This window comes from Prionailurus bengalensis, chromosome C2, assembly GCF_016509475.1.
Source record: "Prionailurus bengalensis isolate Pbe53 chromosome C2, Fcat_Pben_1.1_paternal_pri, whole genome shotgun sequence".
NCBI lineage: Eukaryota > Metazoa > Chordata > Mammalia > Carnivora > Felidae > Prionailurus > Prionailurus bengalensis.
The window spans coordinates 70,918,370-70,938,977 of record NC_057350.1 but is presented as its reverse complement, the minus strand read 5'-3'; the positions used below and the strand labels follow the sequence as shown (position 1 = coordinate 70,938,977).

Below are 20,608 nucleotides of genomic sequence, written 5' to 3'. Positions count from 1 at the left end.
GTATACCTCCTCCCTCCACCCCTTAAATCTGAATTCTGACACTTTACTATCCCTGCCTAACTACAGGATTGAGGGGCTCTAGGCACACATGTAGGAGCACTGAGGGAGTGGGTAGGACTTGCCAGAGGCAGGCTCGGAGGGGACCCAGCTGGCACTCTGTAGAAGGGAAGTGAAGAGAGAGGGAGGTGGGGGCGTGTGTCTGTTGACACTTGGCTGCTCCATCCACCAGTAAACGTGACCCAGTGAAAGTCCTGGCACTTAGGCCGGTCAGATGAGCCATGCTCCTCTGGAGGTGAACATTAGCGCGGCCACCAGGAGCCTGGCCTGGGGAGATGGGGCTCCCTATTAGAAACATGAAGGGATTCGACCAGATGATCCTAAACATCCTTTCTAGCTCCAGCATCTGTTATTCCAAACACATTCAGCCTTTGTGTTCTGTGCCTCCTTTCCCTCCTCGCTCTGCTACACAGAAACGTGCGTGTAGCACCGCCTCGTCTGAGGCCTGGCTAGCCAGGAGTTCCCTGCCTCCGAAAATAAATTGTATGCCAGGGATGGATGCATTAAAGCAGGGATAGGCCCAGACAGCTAAATCAGATTTTTAAAAAGCGATCAGAAGCCATTTGAAATTATTTTTCTTGCTGCTTTATATCTTCCTGTACTTTCCATATGTTCTGTAATGGACATGTACTATTTGATCATTGGGGGAAAAGTAAGTACAGCAGCTCACAGGGGAAAAAGTTCTCTTTTGAAGGCAGAAAGATATCTGTGTATATTGAATTGTGTGAGAATGGCTATAGTTGAGCACTAAATTTAGTACTGAGCTTCCTGGAAACGAGGGCACAAAGGGAAACCGGGTGGGGCATGTGATCATTGCCAGATAAAGTAAGCATACAATTTCATCCACAGGCATGAGTGTTTTGAGGGCAGTGAATTCTTTTTTTTTTTTTTTTAATTTTTTAAAATTTACATCCAAATTAGCATATAGTGCAACAATGATTTCAGGAGTAGATTCCTTAATGCCCCTTACCCATTTAGCCCATCCCCCCTCCCACAACCCCTCCAGCAACCCTCAGTTTGTTCTCCATATTTATGAGTCTCTTCTGTTTTGTCCTCCTCCCTGTTTTTATATTAGTTTTGTTTCCCTTCCCTTATGTTCATCTGTTTTTTCTCTTAAAGTCCTCATATAAGTGAAGCCATATGATTTTTGTCTTTCTCTGACTGACTAATTTCACTTAGCATAATACCCTCCAGTTCCATCCACGTCATTGCAAATGGCAAGATTTCATTCCTTTTGATTGCCGAGTAATATTCCATTGTGTGTGTGTGTGTGTGTGTGTGTGTATGTGTGTGTGTGTGTATATATATATATATATATATATATATATACATATATACATACCACATCTTCTTTATCCATTCATCCATCAATGGACATTTGGGCTCTTTCCATACTTTGGCTATTGTTGATAGTGCTGCTGTAAACATGGGGGTGCATGTGCCCCTTCTAAACAGCACACCTATATCCCGTGGATAAATGCCTAGTAGTGCAATTGCTAGGTTGTAGGATAGTTCTATTTTTAGTTTTAGTTTTTAGTTTGAGGAACCTCCATACTGTTTTCCAGAGTGGCTGCACCAGCTTGCATTCCGATGGGGGCAGTGAATTCTAAGAGGACTATTTATATAAGGAATGTTGAGACTCGTAATAGAAAAATGCCATCAGTTGCTGTTCTGAGGAAATTGTGCTAATGTTCTTTAAAAGGTGATATTTTATATAGATTCTCAGTAGGAGCTGAGGGTGTAACAATGGGTCTCAACTCATGAAAGTACTTCTGTGGGTAGCTGAGCTAATGTGGTCCAGGTAAATTGCTTTGTGGTGATTTCACTTTGTAAAGGAAGAGAGCATAAATAACTCAGAAGATTGTAGACTTAGTGTATCTTTCTCAACTATCAGCCACTTCAGCTGGATTTTTGGCAGGTTCTGGACAGCAGTCAAGCCAAGGTTGAGCACTTGCTGCATGCCTGAGGTTCCAGCATTTTCTGTTGTGGTTGGAGAGTGATGTACATACTTTCACCAGATGAGTGGGCATTCTTTCCACCTCCTGTTATAAAGATTAGGGAACTTGGCTTGTTTCTGCTCCCAAATGGATGGTCTTCCCATTTTTGAATGGGTGCTTCAAGAGTAGAAATGAGCAAGGAAGGACAGTTATTAAATAACCAATATTGCTGGCCTGTCGATTGGAAACATGGCAGATTTCCCCCAGATGTGTTCAGCAGGTGCTCATTGAATAGTAAAAGTGGTGGTTATAGATGAACTTTTAACTTTTTCTCCTTTTCACCACTTGTATAGAAGCATTCGTACTGCTCCATAGCTTTACCATGAGTATTAAATGAGATTATGTAAATCAAGTACTTAGCACAACGTACAAAGGTATATATAAAATACGGGCGCATTGTACTTGGTCGGTAAATGGCAGCTTTTAATAATGCTGATGAGATGGTGAAGCAGCATTCCATGGGGCCCCAGTCAGGGAGAGAGAACGCAGCCATTTTCCTTTTGTGGCTTTCAGCATTTGTGACTTCTGTAATTGTGTCTCTGTGGCCATCGATTTGCTATACAGGTCTGGAGGCTGAGTCCAATATAGCTGCCGCTGTACAGTGAATCAATGAAATAATGCAGTTGACTGGGGATGAGAGTGATTTGAAAGAGCACCCAGCAACCGAGGAGGTTGAAAACGGGCAGATTTAGACGATGATTCTAATGACGTTAGGTCCTAAGAGGCTAAGTGGCTAGTGAGGATTTGGGGCATACATATATGATGGGTTCCTTTTTTTTATACTAATGCGTTTTTATTTGGTTGTTTATGTTTTTCAGCGAGGGGGATGGTTAGTTCAGCTGGGACTCCGCTTTGGGGTCCCGTCTGTTTGTGTGGCTTGCTTACCTCTTCATTTCGCTTTCATTGTGGCCCAGTGTCCAGAACTGCCTGCTGTGTTCTAGGTATATATAGTACAGGTTCCATGGTTTGTACAAGAGTAAGAGGAGCCTTTATTCCTGGCGCTCTTGCTGTCTCTCTAATTATATTTAATATTTATCTGTGCTTTTGGTCACAACTACACATAGGACTGGTCTTCAAGGGACCATTTACAATGGCAAGTTAATTCTGCCCTTTTGGGGTCAAAAATAACAGCTTGAAACCTTTCATTATAAAGGTATAGAGTTACTTTTTATTATTTTTGGCTTGAAAAGAAAAATGTTTTCTCTTGCCTTTGGATCTTGCCTGCCATGTTTCTTCCCACTCACCAAGCTTTCCTGCAGTTTATTCCTGTTTGGAATGAGCACGTCAGTGTGCCCTTCCGGAGGCCAGTTCTCAGGGTATCCTCTGGAAAGTTCTTTGTGGAAGGGAGACATGAGCAAGCCACCTGTACTCCTGTGGATTTTGACCAAAATGGCCTATCAATCCATTTTTGAGGTTCTTGGCAAATTAATCCAGTGTCTGCCATCCTGCCATCCTTTTCATCAGAAAAACTGTTCCCCGCCTGGAGTCTTCGTCTTGCTAGTGGTCCACTGGGGTAGTATGTAAGCTTGAGAGTCGGTGTCCAAAGCCTAATGAGGCTAACTACAATAATGAAGCTTGTTTGCTTTTGGATGGAATTAAATCAAATCAGTGGGGTAACACTGAGTATCTCCTGCTGATTAGAAGCTCTGTTACTTCTTAAATGCAGTTCAGTTTATAGTCTTTCAGAACATAAGGGTTACAGTGGCCATGAGGTGGGAAATAATAAAGAACCCTTAATGGTGACAAGGCCAGAAGTTATTGCTGTAGGCTAGTATTGTTCCCACTGTGGTCTGTGGAGCCCTGGCCTCCCCAGTGGTGATCTGGGGGCTGGGCTCCTACCACCGCCTTACTTTTATTCATTTTTTACGTACGGGTTTTAATCTATAATAGCATTTGAACAAAAGGGTTACATTGCTAAAATAAAACAAAACAAAAACCTGTACCTTATCACAATGGCCTGTCCCTACATGATCTATAAGGTGGAATTCAAGAGTACAAGTTTTTACCTTCCTCTATAAAAGCCAAGGCAAAGAATGTCTACAGGCTTTGTTCTATTTTCCTTTCAGCCAGAGCCGAAGCTTTCATTGTGCTTGAAGGACCTCACTGCTTCTTCACTGAACTCTGTGAGAATCAGAGCCTGTGAAGAGAGAGTGTCAAATGTGTTTATCTATATTAGGTCTACATTATCTAGATTTATCCAACAAAATGTAATAAACATTATTTGTATCTAGATACATCCCTGATTTTCTTAAACCCTTGAATAATCTTTTTTTTTTTAAGTGTTTTTTTTTTTTCTTTTATGTTTGTTTACTTTTGAGAGAGAGAGAGAGAGACAGCATGAGTGAGGGAAGGGCAGAGAGAAAGAGGGAGACACAGAATCCAAAGCAGGCTCCAGGCTCTGAGCTATCCGCACAGAGCCCAACGCAGGGCTCAAACTCACAGACCACAAAATCATGACCTGAGCCAAAGTCGGAAGCTTAACTGATTGAGCCACCCAGGTGCCCCCAACTCTTGAGTAGTCTTAAAGCATCTTTTCTTCTGTTTTAGCTTCTGGAAGCACTGAGATGCTTAACAACTCCACTACTCTCCGAAGCACCTTGCTGAATGGGACACAGAGTGTGCGTGTTACCACCATGCTCCTCAGTGGTGTCCCAGGGATGCTCCAGTCTTTAACCGGCAGTCCACAACCTCTAAATGAGACGGAGCATTCCCCCAAGGACTCAGAAATTGCCATGACTTCAGTATCAGCCCGTTCTTCACCCTTTGAGGCAGAGCTGAGAAGAGGCAGTGGAGTAATCAGGAATCCAGGGGATGGGGAATTCACTGAGCCATCCACAGAAAATGGATTTGGCCTCACATCTTCTGGGGTCTCAGTGGAATTCTGGCAAAATGATTCCCCAAGTAAGTATTTAAGTTTTACTTGATCTATCATGGACTTTTAAAAACTATTGGATTGCCTTAAAAGATCACTTCAAGACCATTTGAAATCTCAAAAAATAAATAAAGTGTGTTCTTAGCTAACACCATCTCCTTTATCTGGTATACCACATTATCACATTTTGATTTTTGTCCTTATGCGAACATTGTGAAGTTCATCAGACAGGCATCATTCCTCCTGCTCTTTTATAGACGAGGAAACTCAGGCCCAGAGGGTTTAAGAAATGAGGGCACGGGCTTGTAGCTTGTTCACAGCAGAGCTGAGAGCTTGGCCTTGGAGCGGTCACTGTCAATCGCATGTTACCGCTCTGTGGGATTGTCTTCAAGGTGAGGGCTGGCCTGCTCTTTCAGACTAGCTGGAGCTATTTTATGTACAGATCATTCTTCCAAATAAAATGTGCAGGCATAAAAATATTCCTCCAAACTCATGGCTTCAGTTTATGCCGTATAGTTTATTTTTTGTTTGCTATACTTGAAAATTAGAATAATCTTTATTAATAATGGAACTGTTTTGGAAAGATGCATGTGACTAAGCACTGTAGGTAGGCACGTCATATTTGTTGTTGGACATAACATATTCCTTCCCTTGACCACTTTTGGGGAAAGGGAGTAAAACACCACAGCCTAGAAGTTGCCCTGCTACTTTGCACTTGTTCTTTAAAGGCTCCCTTCTTCACCAATGCTTATTTTTAGTATTGCTATCTTATTGACACTGAAGAGTTTTGAAATAATTATTTAGAACATGAAAATGCATGTCAGGTTACACGTAAAATAAATACCATACAAGATCCTTGCAAAGGGAACCTTTCCCTAGAGAAGACTCACGTCTCAGTTGTTGGGGAATCTCTTTCGCATCCATGTCATGACATTTGTTTCCTTGACATCTTACAGCCTTGGGAGGAGAGCAGCTTGCCAGCAGCTCAGACGCAGAGGATGGAAGTCCCATGTCTCAAACTGAGACTGTGTCTAGGTCGGTCCTGTCTGGCAGAAGTGGAGCCAGCACAGCACGCTGGTTCTTGACCAACAGCAAGACATTCGCAGATGCGACAGGAAGCTCCACTTCCTATCCTGAAGTTGTGAACGCCTCAGTGCTGACCCGGGTCTCAGCCTCTGTGTCCCAGTCTAGAGGAAGTGGCGCAGCACTGGGCGACAGGAGCTACTCTGAGCCAGCCACCGAGTCTTTGTCCTCATCCTCCTCAGAAAGCCTGGATTCCTCAGCAGCACGTGGTGAGTGCTCAAGTGAGTTTCTACTTCACAGAACTGCACCACTCGGAGGGCAAAGGGCTTACGAGGCTCATGCTCTTCTGTGGCACAGTAAGGCCGTGCGTTAATGGACCATTCCAGAGGCCCCTCTGCTGTCACTATTCCCAGGCCATTCTTCTAGCTGTATATCTCCGGTTTTTTTCTGGTACATCTCCCCGGAGCTTCTGTTGCCACCCGCCCCTGTCACACACAGCTCAGGGACTTCTCTGTCTATGTCCTTCCTCGCCCTGTAGCCTACCCCACACCCCCATGCCTGCCTCAATCACACAGCTTCTGGAAGGTGAAAATATCACCTTCTCATGGGTGGTTGTTCACCCCAAGTCCGGGCATTCGTCAAGAGCAACTCTCCCTCTTGTCTAATCAGCTTTTATAAAGATATAATCCCCATTCTATGCAATTTGCCCATTTAAAGTATACAATTCAGTGTATTTTAGTGTATTTACAAAGTTGTAATACAGCGGCCACCACTACTGTCTAATTCCCAGAAGGAAACCCGGTGCTCATCAGTAGTCACTCTGTGTTCTCTCCTCCTCCCAGCCTCTGACAGCCACTAACTTAACTTTCTGTCTCTGTGGATGTGCTTATTCTAGACAGTTTATGGAGGAAATCATACAATAGGTGGCCTATTGTGGTTTTCACTTAGCATAGTGCATTGGAGGTTTGTCCATGTTGTAGCGTGTGACAGTACCTCATTCCTTTGTGTGGCTGAGTACTGGTTCCATCGCACGGATGTGCCACATTCGTTTATCCTTTTGTCAACAATTGCACATGTGGGTTTTTCCCACCTTTCGCCTATTGTGAGTAGTACCGTGGTGAACATTCCAGTACAAGTTTTTGTGTGGACGTGTGTTTTATTTTTTTTTAATTTTATTTTTTATTTTTTGAATACGTGTTTTAAATTCTCTTGGAATGGCTGGCTTCTATGGTAGCCCTGTTTCTTGAGGAATTGTCGAACTGTTTTCCAAAGCAGCTGCACTGCTTTATATCTTTATACCGCCACCAGGAGGGACGGGGGATCCTAGTTTCTCGGCTTCTTCACCTCCTGTTGTTCATCTTTTTTTTGATTCTAGTCATCCTGGGGGGTGTGAAGTGGTGTCACGAGTGGTTCTGATTTGCATTTTCTGGCTGACTAATGATGTTGTGTATCTTTTCACTTTTGGGAAAGTCTTTTCTGATCTTTTGACCATTTTAAAAGTAGTTAGGAATTCTTTCTGTAGTCTAGACACTGTTCCTTTATCAGATATACCATTTGCAGACATTTCCCCCTGTTCTGTGCGTTTTCTTTTCACTTTCTTGACAATATCATTTGCAGCACAAAGGTTTTTAATTTTGATGAAGTCCAGTTTATCAATTTGAGAAAACTTTTTCTTGGATGGTCCTTTTTAATAACATTTTTAGACAATTTCATAAACCATTCTCAGCAACCTTGTCAATGCAAAGCATGTACTGACTAAAGCAAAAATGCAATAATTGATCATTTAAGGTTATAACAGGTTTACATTCTTACCTCTCCACCACTACTAATAATAGCAGCTCCCTTTCCCCCATATGAACATCCTAATTGGTGAGGAAAACTCGCATTTATTACTACTGATGTGACGTGGAAAAGCATATGCTTGTCATGAAAGAATACCACATGCATGGGTGGAGAATATTTATGTTCTTTCATGTGTGTCCATGGAAAATGCATTATCTGTCTCCTAAACAAAAGGAGTCATTTTCCACCCTCACAATGTGGGGCTCAACGTTTCTCCTCCTCAGACCAGGAGCTCAGGTGCCTTTCCCACGTGCATCTCTTCAGTACTAGGACCCTTTGCTCCGTAATGCGTGTGCCCTTGGTTTGTATGGAAATTGTGATGTCAGTGTGAGCGGGTCTCAGCGTTCAGTTATAAAGAGCTACATAAGGAATAGCCTCCTTTCTGAAACCAAGTCGCTGTCGGTTAGCCAAATGCCTTATCTCATTTGCTCTGAATCACTCAGAGTGAACTGATTCTGCCATCCAGCCCCTCAGAGTTCATGGTCTGTTCCTTTTTCTGGGTTTGGATGCAGCCCCTCCATCTCAGGTCACGATTCTCCACTTTCTAAACCCTGGAAGCCTGACGTGGTGGTTCGCCTAAATTCCATTTAAGAGTCTTACAATCCTCCCACCCCAGGCCTTGTTCTCTCTGCCCCGGGAACTTGTGCTCAGATACACACGGCCCTCAAGCCTCTCCTGGTGGACTTCCCATGAGTTTCTTAGGCCCTTCAGCCTGGTCAAGTCACATCTCACCTGCCTCCTGGCTGTCTCCGTGCTGCTCCAGCTCACTGTGTATCCCTGTCCCCACACTCATTCCTGTCTGTCAGTTAATGCAAACGTATCATGAGGTGAACTTACCTAACATGCAGCTCTACCTCTGTTTTCCATTGGGGTGTGTCCATCAAGAGCTAGTCTGGGGGCACCTGACTGGCACAGAGGAGTGTGCGACTCTTAATCTCGAGGTCGTGAGTTTGAGCCCCACATTGCGTGTAGAGATTACTTAAATAAATAAATAAACTTGAGATAAAAAAAGAGCTAGTCTGGTATGAGAATAGGAATAAGAACCAGGGAAATAACTTGTTTTCTTATAGATCCAGATTAGGAAGTATTTAGGCCAAGAAGAGTTAGACCTCCTTTCCATAATTTCTGAGAAGAAGAGTTTATTTGATAATCTAATATTAGATTCTTTGAGCTTATAGTATAAAACATACACTCAAGAAAGGAGGAAAAGGATGTTTTCATGTGTCACCTGCCCCTATTCCATCCCCACCAAGAAAATAAATACATGCATTAAAAAAAAAATAACACAAAACAGAAAATAAGCCCATCTTTACCTCCAACCACCATGCATTAAGGGGAAAAACCAAAACTCTAAAAGAATGGCAAACCCCATTCAGTTCAGGTATCACTGGTCCTACCAGGAAGTAAAAAGCCTTCGGAGTCCTGGGGATCTCCCTCCTGTGACTTGTCAGAAAGTATAAAGCCCCAAAGGGGTTGTTAGCCTTTTGCTGAGCATTCACCTCCCCTGCCACCACCACCGATTTCCCTGATGTAAACTCTATTTGTTATGTATCATGGAGGAGAAATACAATATTGATCCTGTTCGCTGAAGTGGCAAACCTTCCCATAAATCCAGATCACCTGAACGGATATGCTGGTCGGCAGTGCCTCTTGAGGTTGCGGTTGTGATCCGTGGGGCGGGGGACAATGCATCTCGTTTTCCCACGTGTGAGTTTCACATAAAGACCAGGGAAAGCACAGGGAAGCACTTCGGCTAACTTAGTGCACGAAGGGAGGCTCATTCCTGAGGCTTCTGACAGTGCTGCTGCACCCCTGTACTGACTGGCCATCCCCTTTCAATCTCCTTGTAGCCACCGAGGAGGGTCCTGAGCCTGGAGGAAGTTCTGCCGCGCAGGAGGGGACTGCCGAGGCTCCCCACCCGCACACTGCAGCTACTTTCCCGGGGACTGCAGAGCGCACGTCGCGGTCTCTCACCAACACGAGCACAACTTCTGCAGAAGTGGGGCACTCTGTGGTGCCCAGAGAAACCGAGAGTGCCACCCAGCACGGGAACGTGACGGTGACTGCTGACGCCCACCTGGTCTCCGGTTCCCTGGCGGCCTCACCAGCCCTGGGAGGTGAGGAGCGGGGTCTCTTCCCACGTTATTTCAGCTCACCTGTCAGCGTACTCACAGTCCTAGAAGGATTACGTTTGCTGTCAACCCAGAAAGTACCTTACAAGCTCTGTCTGAAGAGAACTTCTCACTCCCCGCCCCCCCATCCCCACACGCACTTGCCTAAGGCACTTACGGTGTTGTCCACCAGGATACTTGGAATAAAGGAGACCAACAAGTTGTGGCCAAGGCCAGTCTCCTGGGAAAGAAATATCTCATTATCATTACACAGAATGGAAAATGGGGAGGGTTTTCCTTTTTCCATTTAGACAGAACAATTGTTCTGTTGGGGTCTTAAGAGCTTTTCAGATACCAGTTTGCTTTTATCAAAAAAGGCATGTGGAAGGAATTTGGACCTATTCCCTGTTCTTCAGCCCCTGGCCCCACTTCTCTTTTATTACCATTTGCATTGCTGCCACCCACACTCCTCCCAGGAGGGTAAATATACTCTGTGCAGACCCTGCCCGTTCCTGCCTTCCCACACTGCGCATCCAGAGGGCTCACTGTTGAAAACCACCTCTCCAAAGAAAGCGTTTAGTATGTGTTTGGGATATTTCTTGTATGTCTAGTTGGCCTAACTTTGGTGTTTCCATTTACAGTCACTGGAATTAGCTACAGTCAAGTGAGTGGCACGGACTTTGAACAGAAGGCTTCCAGCGACTACACAGACCACACCTATGTCTCCTCTACTTTTACCAAAGGAGAACGGGCATTGCTGTCCATTGTAGACAACAGTTCAACCCCGGACATAAGGGAGAGTTCGACCTCTTCTGTTAAGATCTCAAACTCTTCACATTCAGACTATTCTTCCTCTTCTCAGGCTCAGACTGAAAGAAGTAATGTGTCATCCTATGAAGGGGAGTACGCCCAGCCTTCCACCGAGTCCCTGGCTCTGCGCACAGCCAACCTTCCGTCCTACACATCCACCATTAACATGCCAAACACGTTGGTTCTTCTGGATGCTGATGCTGGATCGATTGGCAACTCTTCTTCCTCTTCTTCTTCTCCTTCTTCTTCTTCTTCTTCTTCTCCTTCTTCTTCTTCTTCTTCTTCTTCTTCTTCTTCTTCTTCTTCTTCGGGACCCCCTTTGCCCCTGCCCTCAGTATCCCAGTCCCACCAGTCATTCTCCTCAATCTTACCATCAACCGGGGCCTCTACTCTTCCACTGCAGTCCACTCCCCATGCACCCACACCTGTGTCTTCCTCACAAGCGTCCCTGACAGCATCTACCCCTGCCTCGCTGTCCACCTCCCAAACAACGCTGGCACCTTCACCTTCTACTCTGGTCCTGCCTGTGACTCCAGTTCAGACGGCGACAATGGCGTTGTCTGTGGCAATGCTCCCCAGCAGTCAAACGGCAAATCCTAAGAACCAGAGTAACCCATACCATGAGAAAGTCATTACAGAGTCAAAGCCACCGAGCCTGGAGTCTCTGCCCACAGAGGCCACCAAAGCTGTAACAGTGAGGTCTACCTCAGGGATCCCTATGCCCTCGGCCTTAACAGAGTCCTCCACTGAGCAAACCCTTCCAGCCGTAAGCACCAGCATAGCCCGAACGTCTCCAGCTTTGACAACCACCATTCTTGAGACCTCTCATCCCCCCAGCCCTGCGTCAACCACAGCAGCCCTGATGGCTGACCCCACAACAGTACAGACTACGGCTGGAAAGCAGCTCTTGCCAACCAGCCCTGAAATTCCAGTACCACGAATCTCAACAGAAAGTGCTGTCACCACAGAAAGGAGCCAAGCCCACGTAGATGCTACCACCCAGTTGGTGCCCCTGACCAGTGTACCCATGTCGGTGAAAGGACCGACCACGGGGCTCGGTGTGACGGAAGAGAACAGCCCGGCTTCACGCTTCCTCGGAACATCTCCTTCTCCCCAGACCGTAGGCGTTTCCACAGACCAAGTACTGACTCCTAGATCTACTACCTTCGCTGCTCGGGGCAGCACACTGTCACCGACAGCACTGTCATCGGCAGCTCCAGGTAGAAGGCAGAGCCGCACAGGCTCGGGATGCCTGTGAATGTGTGGCAGATTTGCAATAGTTCCGTGTCTGTGTTGTCCTCTTATAACACAATGTCATGGATGACCTAATTTTCTCACCTCTGAGTTACCTAACTCTCCCTAAAGGAAGAGGTGAGGATGCCATTGGCCGTGTATGGCATCAGTAGGTAGCACCGTTGTGGCTTGTAATTCCCAGAAGTGCAGGAGCCTTTCAGGCATGCCTTTAAGTCTTGTGAGGCCAGAGCGGGTCAGCGCTGTGGGATGGGACGGTGGAAGAACTGCATCGAGAAGCTTTAGGTGGCCTTTCTGAGACAGGGAATGAGTAGGCTCTGTCCGCCGGTCAGAGCCCTGAGCCTCTCAGTCAGCCAGCCTCTCAGTCACCGGGAAGGCTTCTCTTGATTCAAGGGAAGCTGGGCTCCTTGGTCTTCCTAAGAACGTGTTGCTAGTAGACAAATGCGGGCAAAGGGATGATGAACTAACCTTTTCTGATAGTGACAGGGCGACCCGAGCTTCTTGACATTACTCTTGAGGTTATCTTTATATTCATGTTGAAGTGGCTGGTATGAGGGAAATAAAACCATTCACATGATTCTTCATAGTTTAAGAAAAGGCAGAAGGAATTAGAATGGTATATCTTTCGATGTCGTGTTCAAATTTGTACATTCGGCTTGTCCAGATCCAGAAAAGGAAAACTGCGAAGGGCTTATATAAGCCTGACATCTTTTTTTATTTTCGTTTTTTTAAATTAATTTTTTAAATCTTTATTTATCTTTGACAGAGAGAGAGCGCGCACACACACAAGTGGGGGAGGGGCAGAGAGAGAGGGAGACACAGAATCTGAAGTAGGCTCCAGGCTCTGAGTTGTCAGCCCAGAGCCTGATGCAGGGCTCAAACTCATGAACTGTGAAATCATGACCTGAGCCAAAGTCGGATGCTTAACTGACTGAGCCACCCAGGCACCCCTGGAGCTTGACGTCTTAAGGAAGGAGGAAAGAAGAGAAGTACTTTGTAGTGACTAGAGCAAGGGAGCTCAGTTAGTGTCTGAGTTCCAGCCAATCAGCCACAGTCAGCCTGGGGGCTGGAGGGCCATGACCACCCCTGCCACCAGCCCCCCATGTCAGGCGAGTCAGTGTCTCTTTTGTGCCAGTGATTTGAACACCTCTGGGAAATGAAAGGTGGATCCTTCTCCAGGGAAGCTGGGAGCCCTGCTTCAGGACTCACAGGGCTTCATTTCCAGCCAAATCTATTCCAATACCAGATGGAACCTAATTCACAAATCTCCCTTAAAGCCGATTGTAGTCATTACAATGATAACTGTAGGCGAGAATAAGTAACATCGTTACTTCCTGTTAATATATTTTTTATGATAGTATCCATGGTACGGTGTTTGGTTATGCAGGTCCTGTGCCTCTTTGGGTAGTTTTAGGTATATTTAAAGTAGCCTTGCAAAATAGGAACACCATTGTTAGGTTTAGCTCATTTGTTCTCAGGATTATTTTTTTGGCATTACAACTCTTGACTCCTGCCATCCTTTTCTCATTCTTCCAGCAATTTTTCTGCTTGGAAATGATGCAGTTATGTTGTGGGTTTCAGCTTCTCTGAGCATGTGTCAGAAGGCTTTATTACGCAGTTATTACATAACTGGAGCATGACAATGCTAGTTATAGATACCAAAACAGAGAGTTGTGGTCTCCGCCCCGGGAGTCTAAGATGATGCTGAAGCCTGGGCACTATTAGGGCCTAGATGAATTAGATAGGGTTCATAGTCACATTATGTAAAGAGAGGGCACTGTAGTGCACAACTTCGATTGTTTTTCCAAATGATTGCACCAAATGTGGAGGCCCAGTTATATTTTAAGATTTTTTTGGAACGGGGGAATCCTGGAGCAGGGAGGATGGTTAATCAGGGACCTCTTCTCCTCTGATGTGTGTTTTAAATTGGCAGAGATTCAAGTAGAATTTTCTGAGTGTCAGTGGCGATATAATCATCAGCCTTGAACTGAGTGACCTGTAAGCAGCATTAGGATTGGAACCAATTCTTGCATTCAAGGATCCAATTGTCTAACACACGTGCACGTACACAAACTACTGCCAGGATCTGGTCCCTCAGAGTCTCTTCTGTACCTCCCGGGAACCCGTTCTATTTTAGTAGTGCGACCTCTCAGGGCAAGTAAACAGAAATAAGCAAAAATCAAATATTAGCCAGGAGAATTAAATATTTACCTAGAGCTGCTTTTACATTTCCTATGTGATTAACTGCTTTATTCCTGGGATGTGTTTTTAGTTAACAGCTGTGCCACTAACCCTTGTCTTCATGATGGGAAATGCTCTGTGGACTCCAGCAGCCGTGGGTATCGATGCATGTGCTCACCTTCCTGGCAAGGGGATGACTGCAGTATGGGTAAGAGGAAAAGTAGTCTCCAGTGGTCTGTACTACAGTGTGTCCTTGAGATAGGCAATAATGCTGTTTTCCTTCAAAATGTAGGAAAGCAAGATTTTTCATAAGTAAAAACCCTACTTATTTGAGAGTTGGCATACTTATGTGTTGTCTGCAGAATAACATCAGACGATAATGTTGACGCGTCCCCATGATCCGGCTCCATTTGGTAGGCTGCCGCCGCCCCTACTGCACTGGACCATCTATAGCTCCCTAAAGACCCCTATGCTTTCCTGCCTGTGGCCTTCGCTGCTGGTGCCTCAGGCTGCAACCCCACCCCCATCTGCTTGTTAAAGTCCTTCCAGTCCCAGTTCAGATGTTATCTGAAATAGTCCTTAATCTCCCTTCCATCAGGATCTCCTACTCTCTGTACTTTCAAAGCCTGATTTGTTTCTAGTTGGTCATATACACAACGGCTTCCATCCCCTGTAGATAGACAGCCCCTTGAGGACAAGGGCAACATCCTACTCATCTCTGGGGCCCCACTGCACCCAGTGCCATTTGGCCCTTCGGAAGTGCTCACTGCACTGGATAATGATTCTGCTGTCTGCCGCAGGTTCAGTGTGGCCCCGTTTTCTCTCCTCTGTAGATGTGAATGAATGCCTCTTGAACCCCTGCCCACCCCTCGCCATGTGCAACAATACTCAGGGATCCTATACCTGCAAATGCCCGGTTGGGTACCAGTTGGAAAAAGGAATATGCAATCTGGGTAAGAGAATTAATCTATCTTGGAATTTTTTTCTGTGCCACAAAATATTTTTAAAAATAACATTTATTGTTTTCCTCCCTAAACAATCAGGATCTTTCCAGGGTATAAACTTAAGGAATATAGAAAGAAGTAAAGATGCTACCTATTTTTCAACCACTCAGAGATACAGCACCTTATTTGCAATCTTTTTTTACTCTGCATTATATTTGTATACAATTGCAACCATGTAGTATTTGTACAAACTTTATATCTTAAACGTTTTTCCATGTTATTAAAAATATTTTACAAACTTCCTAATGAGTACATGGATAGGCCATTATTTGTGCATAACACTATTTGCTTAACCGTTCACTCTACAGTTAGGAAAAATATATATCAAAAGGATATTCTAACTACATAATAAAAAATATATTTTTAAGGAGAAAAAAGAGAGAATAAAACCCTGATTATCCTACGACATTCACACATCCTTTTCATTTTTAAAAAATGATCTTCATGGTCCTGTTCATAGGCAGATACATTTTTCCAAAGCTGCCATAATTGTACCATACAGATTGTCCTACTTCATTCCCTAATTTGATAGTTCTGAAGCTGGTTGATTTTAAATATAATCTCCAGCTTACATGTTAAAAAGCAAACAACCCATGTGAAAACTAAGGTCCTGACCAGGTGCTAAGTGGCCAAGTATCTACGCTTGTTTGATGAGAGGCCACATTTCAGCCCACAGCTCCCATCACGTAATAATGTGTTCATCATAAAAGCTTTCCTCCACACAGGGTATAACCTTGCGTTAGAGTGTTCAGTTCAACATGGAACTTGTTGAAGAAATTAGAAGTGAAGGGCACAGAGTTATCTAGTCTGGATAAGGAAACTGGTAGGTAAAGTGACTCACCTTTGATTGACCAGTGTGATACTTAACACACAAAAAGTGCTCAGTAAATATTTTTTTGAGAGAATGAATGTCTGTGACCTCTGAAAAGTGATATTTGCATGAATTAACAGGCTGAGGGGAATCATCAGATTTTATAAAAAGATTGTGTCAAATGACAAAACTAGAAGGGCTAGGTAATGAGTTTGATGTCCTTTCTTTAAAGGGGAACAGTCGTGGACTGGGGGAGTACGGAGCCTCACAAACAGTGGAGCTCTCTCCCTGAGGGGTTTTGGGCAAGCAGGAGTTTTATAGAGTGTTAGAAGCGGCATCACTTCTGAAACAGGGCATGATCGGCTAGGCTTGCATATCTGCCCTTATTTAGAAAGGTCAAGGACAAGGGAGTAAGTATAGAGCCAATAGTTGACTTGGCGCTGGGGAATTGGCCGACTGAATATGCTGCATTTTTAGTCACGGGGGGCATTTACAGAACTCGAAAGTTCGGTTGGCTGACGTGGCACCTTGGGCAGGAGCAGCTCCATCTTGGGCCTAGAAATGTATTTCAAACAGTTGGTACCCTACTAAAATAATGGTAGGATTTTGGCAATTGTTTAAAATACAAGGATCAAGTCAAAGCATTATTTAAAGGACAAAAAAATCTAGGCATATAGACATCACTCGAAATCAAGAGTTCCTCTTACTCTAATAGTTTATTTGTTTGGGGGGTAACCGATTCCACTTAGCTACCCCCTGGAAGAAATAGGCCAGGAGTCTTTGGTTTAAGGATGCAGAAGATGGAATGATTTTGTTTTGAAGCAGTGTGGAAAATGCGCTTGCCAGGAGCTCAGCTGCCTGGCTTCCAGCTCTGGAGCTACCACCTACGGCCCATGACCCCTGAGCCTCAATTTTCTCATCTGTAAAATCAGATTACCACCTGCTCTGCTTCCCACTCAAGGTTATTGTGAAGAGCAAATAAAATGAAGTATCTGAGCAAGCTTTGAAAATGGGGGAGTTCTCCAGATGGGAGGTATCATTTAACACTAGCCCCCAACCTCTTGGACCAGAATTGACAGCAATGAAAACACTAAGTACTCTGAATACAAAGTAATACTTATAGATCTTTTAAAAATTCATTTCTATAAAAAGAGAGAGGAAAACCAAAACACAGACCCTTAACTATAGAGAACAAACTGATGGTTACCAGAGGGAGGTGGGCAGGGGATGGGTAAAATAGGCAATGGGGGTTAAGGAGGGCACTTGTCAGGATGAGCACATGGTGATGCATGGAAGTGTATAGTGGACATCTGGAATGAATATATCACTATGTTAACTATACTGGAATTGAAATTAAAAACTTAGTAAATAAAAATAAATAAATAATGAAAAAAACCATTTATATAACCCATACAAGTCAGCAGTTAGTTGCACGTGAAGTAAAAAATTGCCTTAAAGCCAGATGATGAAAGGCAGGCATGAAGACGTCAGTGTGCTGGGCAGAGTGCAGGGGCTGCAGGACGCTGCGTGATGCCGTCTTCAGAGCTGCTCTTAAAGCAGAGGCCACACTTACTGTCATGATTGGGAAGAGATCTGTGTACGTAACAGTTACAATATGTATATTTCCGTCCAGAGAGTCTGGGTATCAGCCTGGATGGGTGAGAAAGGAAGATGAAGGAGTGGGGTGGGAGTTGTGGAAGCCTGTGTGCAGTGTCCCACAGGCACCTCAGATCAGGAGGAGAGCCGTTCTTTTGTGTTAACAATCATCTTTCCCTTTTCAAGTCATTTAGCTTCATTGTTCATAAACATCAGAGGAACATGCAAATTAGAGCATGCTGAAATGCTTTCATTTGGCCAAGAATGTTTTCAAAGAGCTCCCTGCTGCTCAGAAAGAGTCCTAAGCAGCTGGCTTCAGTGAACTGTAGAACAAGCAAAAAGATGTTAAATAAGGATTAAGGGCTTTAGACAGTAAGTATAAGATGTTAAATGTGTTCCCTGGCTCATTTGTGGGCCTTTTTCTTAATTCAGCAGGCAAGCTTTCTGTGAAAGAGCAGCTTCGTGGGTTCCTGGGTTTCGAGTCTTTTTTTTTTTCCCTCCCTGTCCAGAGGGAAAGATAAGAATTTAATATAAAGGAAGATAAGAGGCAGATAGAAAGCATGCTATGCTAATTTTTGGTCGCCTGCCCATTTGTAAGTCCCGTTCTCCTCAGGCCCAGTCAGCACAAAGTGATGAGTACGATTTTATTTTATGAGTGAAATGGGCCTTGAAAACGGGGCTGCTTTCTTTCAGGTCTGAACTCAAACAATATCTTGAATATGGGTCGTTTGCATTGCCTGGCTTGTGACCATGGGGCCTGGCAGTCCCCGCAGCTTGGGCCCACTACAGATGTTTGGCACCTTCCTCCACAGCCTCTCTGTCGTCCTGAATCCGTTGTCCGATTTCTGGAAGTCTCTTTCATCAGCGACAAAATGGGCACTTCCTCTATGCAGAGAGGGATGGCGGCTGGTGGGGTAACTCTGATGAGAAGAGGAAACCAAAGCCTGCCCTTGAAGCTGAGGGCTTTGCAGTGTAGGCTAGAGAACAACAGCGTTCCCCTATCGAAAGCTTTCTCAGGCCTGACGAGCATGTTTTGTGCTTGACCCCACATCCCCTCCCCCTCCTCCTGGGATTATGTCATTTAGGCCAGCTGGTCTTTCCTCCTTGTCCCAGCTTCACTGAGCATCTACTGTGTAGGAGGCGACTGGCAAGGTGGCAGGATGGCTCCTCACAGCAGCCCACACACACGTGCAAAAGGAGTTTTTGACCCAAAGGTTTACTGAGTCTGAGCCTTGTGCTCAGTGGAAGCCCACCTTCCTAGAGAGGAGCTAGAAGAGGGAGAGGTGTTCTCTATCCTCAAGGAGAAAGACAGGCACCACGGTTGTCCTGCGAGGTGGAGTTAAGAGTGATATGCTAGAGATTTACAAACACACGGCTATGTATCGGTCGGCCAGTTGCGTGGTCTCACGGGTTATGTTCTCATTTTCAGTTAGGACCTTCGTGACAGAGTTTAAATTAAAGAAAACGTTTCTCAATACCACCATGGAGAAACACTCAGACCTACGTGAAGTTGAAAATGAGATCACCAGAACAGTAAGTTTCCTGAAAAGCATCTTTCTTTGAGTCCTTTGTTTTCTAGAACAAATTTCATTCAGAATTGGGAACCTCATGAGGACCAGCTATATTTCCTGGGCTATTGTTCATTTCCATTACATTTGGGAGATAAACTTCATGGTAAAATTAAAAGCCTCTTGGAAGTTGAAAGGAGGTGCTGAGATCCAGTGACACCCAGGAGAAGCACTTCTTCGGTGTGCTCTCACATGCAGCCTTTATCAGTGCCTTGGCATTTCTTTTCCCTGTGCAGATTCATAGTCACAGACGGTTAGATGGTATGCACCAATAAGAACTATTGGCAAAGAGGAAAGATCCAGAAAATCCTACTCTCCCATCTGCAGCTGACATGCTGTGTGACTTTCGCTCTGTGTTTCCAAACTTGGGGAGAATGATGCTCTTTTTCCTCAGGAGAATGCCAAAGACATAACAGTTAATCCTGATTTTCCAGGGTTGAGAACTCACTGCACAGATTATCTAGGGGCCTTTGGGGAGCCTCAGTGTTCAGTTGGTTAAGCATCAGACTTGCGACTCAGGTCATGATCTCATGGTTCGTGACTTCGAGCCCTGCGTTGGGCTCTGTGCTGATAGCTTGGAACCTGGAGTCTGCTTTGGATTCTGTGTCTCCCTCTCTCTCTGACCCTCCCCTGCTCGCATTCTGTCTCTCTCTCAGAAATAAATAAACATTAAAAATTTTTTTTAAAGATTATCGAGAGGCCTTTGATTCCTCTTCTTTCCCTCTTTGCCTACTTTTTGTCAGGTGGAAAAAGTAAGGAAAAATTAAAAAGAAGGAAAACGAGATAAAAATGAAGCTCAGGGGCACCTGGGTGGCTCAGCCAGTTAAGCGTCCAATTTTGGCTCAGGGCATGATCTCACGGTTCATGAGTTCAAGCCCCACATCAGGCTCTGTGCTGTCAGCATAGAGCCCGCTTCGGATCCTCTATCCTCCATTTCTGTGCCCTTTCCCCGCTGGCGCTCTTGCTCTTTCTTTAAAAAAAAAGAAGCCCAAGTAGTAAATTTTACCTCTCAACTGCTACCTGAGTCTAAGATTTGGTGTTCAGAACATTGAAAATTGCCATTAATATAAGTTTTAGAGATTAATTGATTTCTGATTTCAGTTTTACTTGTTTTTTATAGGTAAGAGTATATTAGCCAAAACCTATAGGATTTTATAGGACTGTAGATTTTATTTGCATAACATTTAGATTCCAATTCTGTCTCTGTACCTATTGAGCATCTAGTCTATGACAGGCACTTTGCCAGATGCCTCACTCCTGTAAGAGATATTGCCAACACATTTACAGCTAGAATTTGGGGAGGCCCTGAAGGTTAATGACATTGCCTGAGTTCACACAGAGCAGATGCAAAGTTAAGGAACAGCCCACTAGACCAGCCTCACTTCTGACACCATTTGCAAGTTTGGGGATCCCCAAGACCACCCTCAGATTTGATAGTCACTGTAAGGACTTCAGATCTCAGTGAAAGCTCTTAAACTCACGGTT

The 20,608-nt window shown here is 44.7% G+C and overlaps 1 protein-coding gene across 2 annotated transcripts in view; it reads left to right on the top strand.

Moving 5' to 3' along the window:
- HEG1 (heart development protein with EGF like domains 1) overlaps positions 1–20,608 on the top strand; it is a 90,138-nt gene that overhangs the window by 33,078 nt on the left and 36,452 nt on the right. Inside the window, exons 4-10 of one of the 2 annotated variants that reach the window (XM_043594395.1) lie at positions 4,602–4,955; positions 5,883–6,218; positions 9,642–9,908; positions 10,544–11,932; positions 14,236–14,352; positions 14,978–15,097; positions 18,985–19,088. In XM_043594395.1, the coding sequence (XP_043450330.1) occupies positions 4,602–4,955; positions 5,883–6,218; positions 9,642–9,908; positions 10,544–11,932; positions 14,236–14,352; positions 14,978–15,097; positions 18,985–19,088 (2,687 nt within the window). Of the gene's footprint in view, positions 1–4,601; positions 4,956–5,882; positions 6,231–9,641; positions 9,909–10,543; positions 11,933–14,235; positions 14,353–14,977; positions 15,098–18,984; positions 19,089–20,608 lie in introns of both variants that reach the window. The other variant, XM_043594394.1, reaches the window with a different exon arrangement.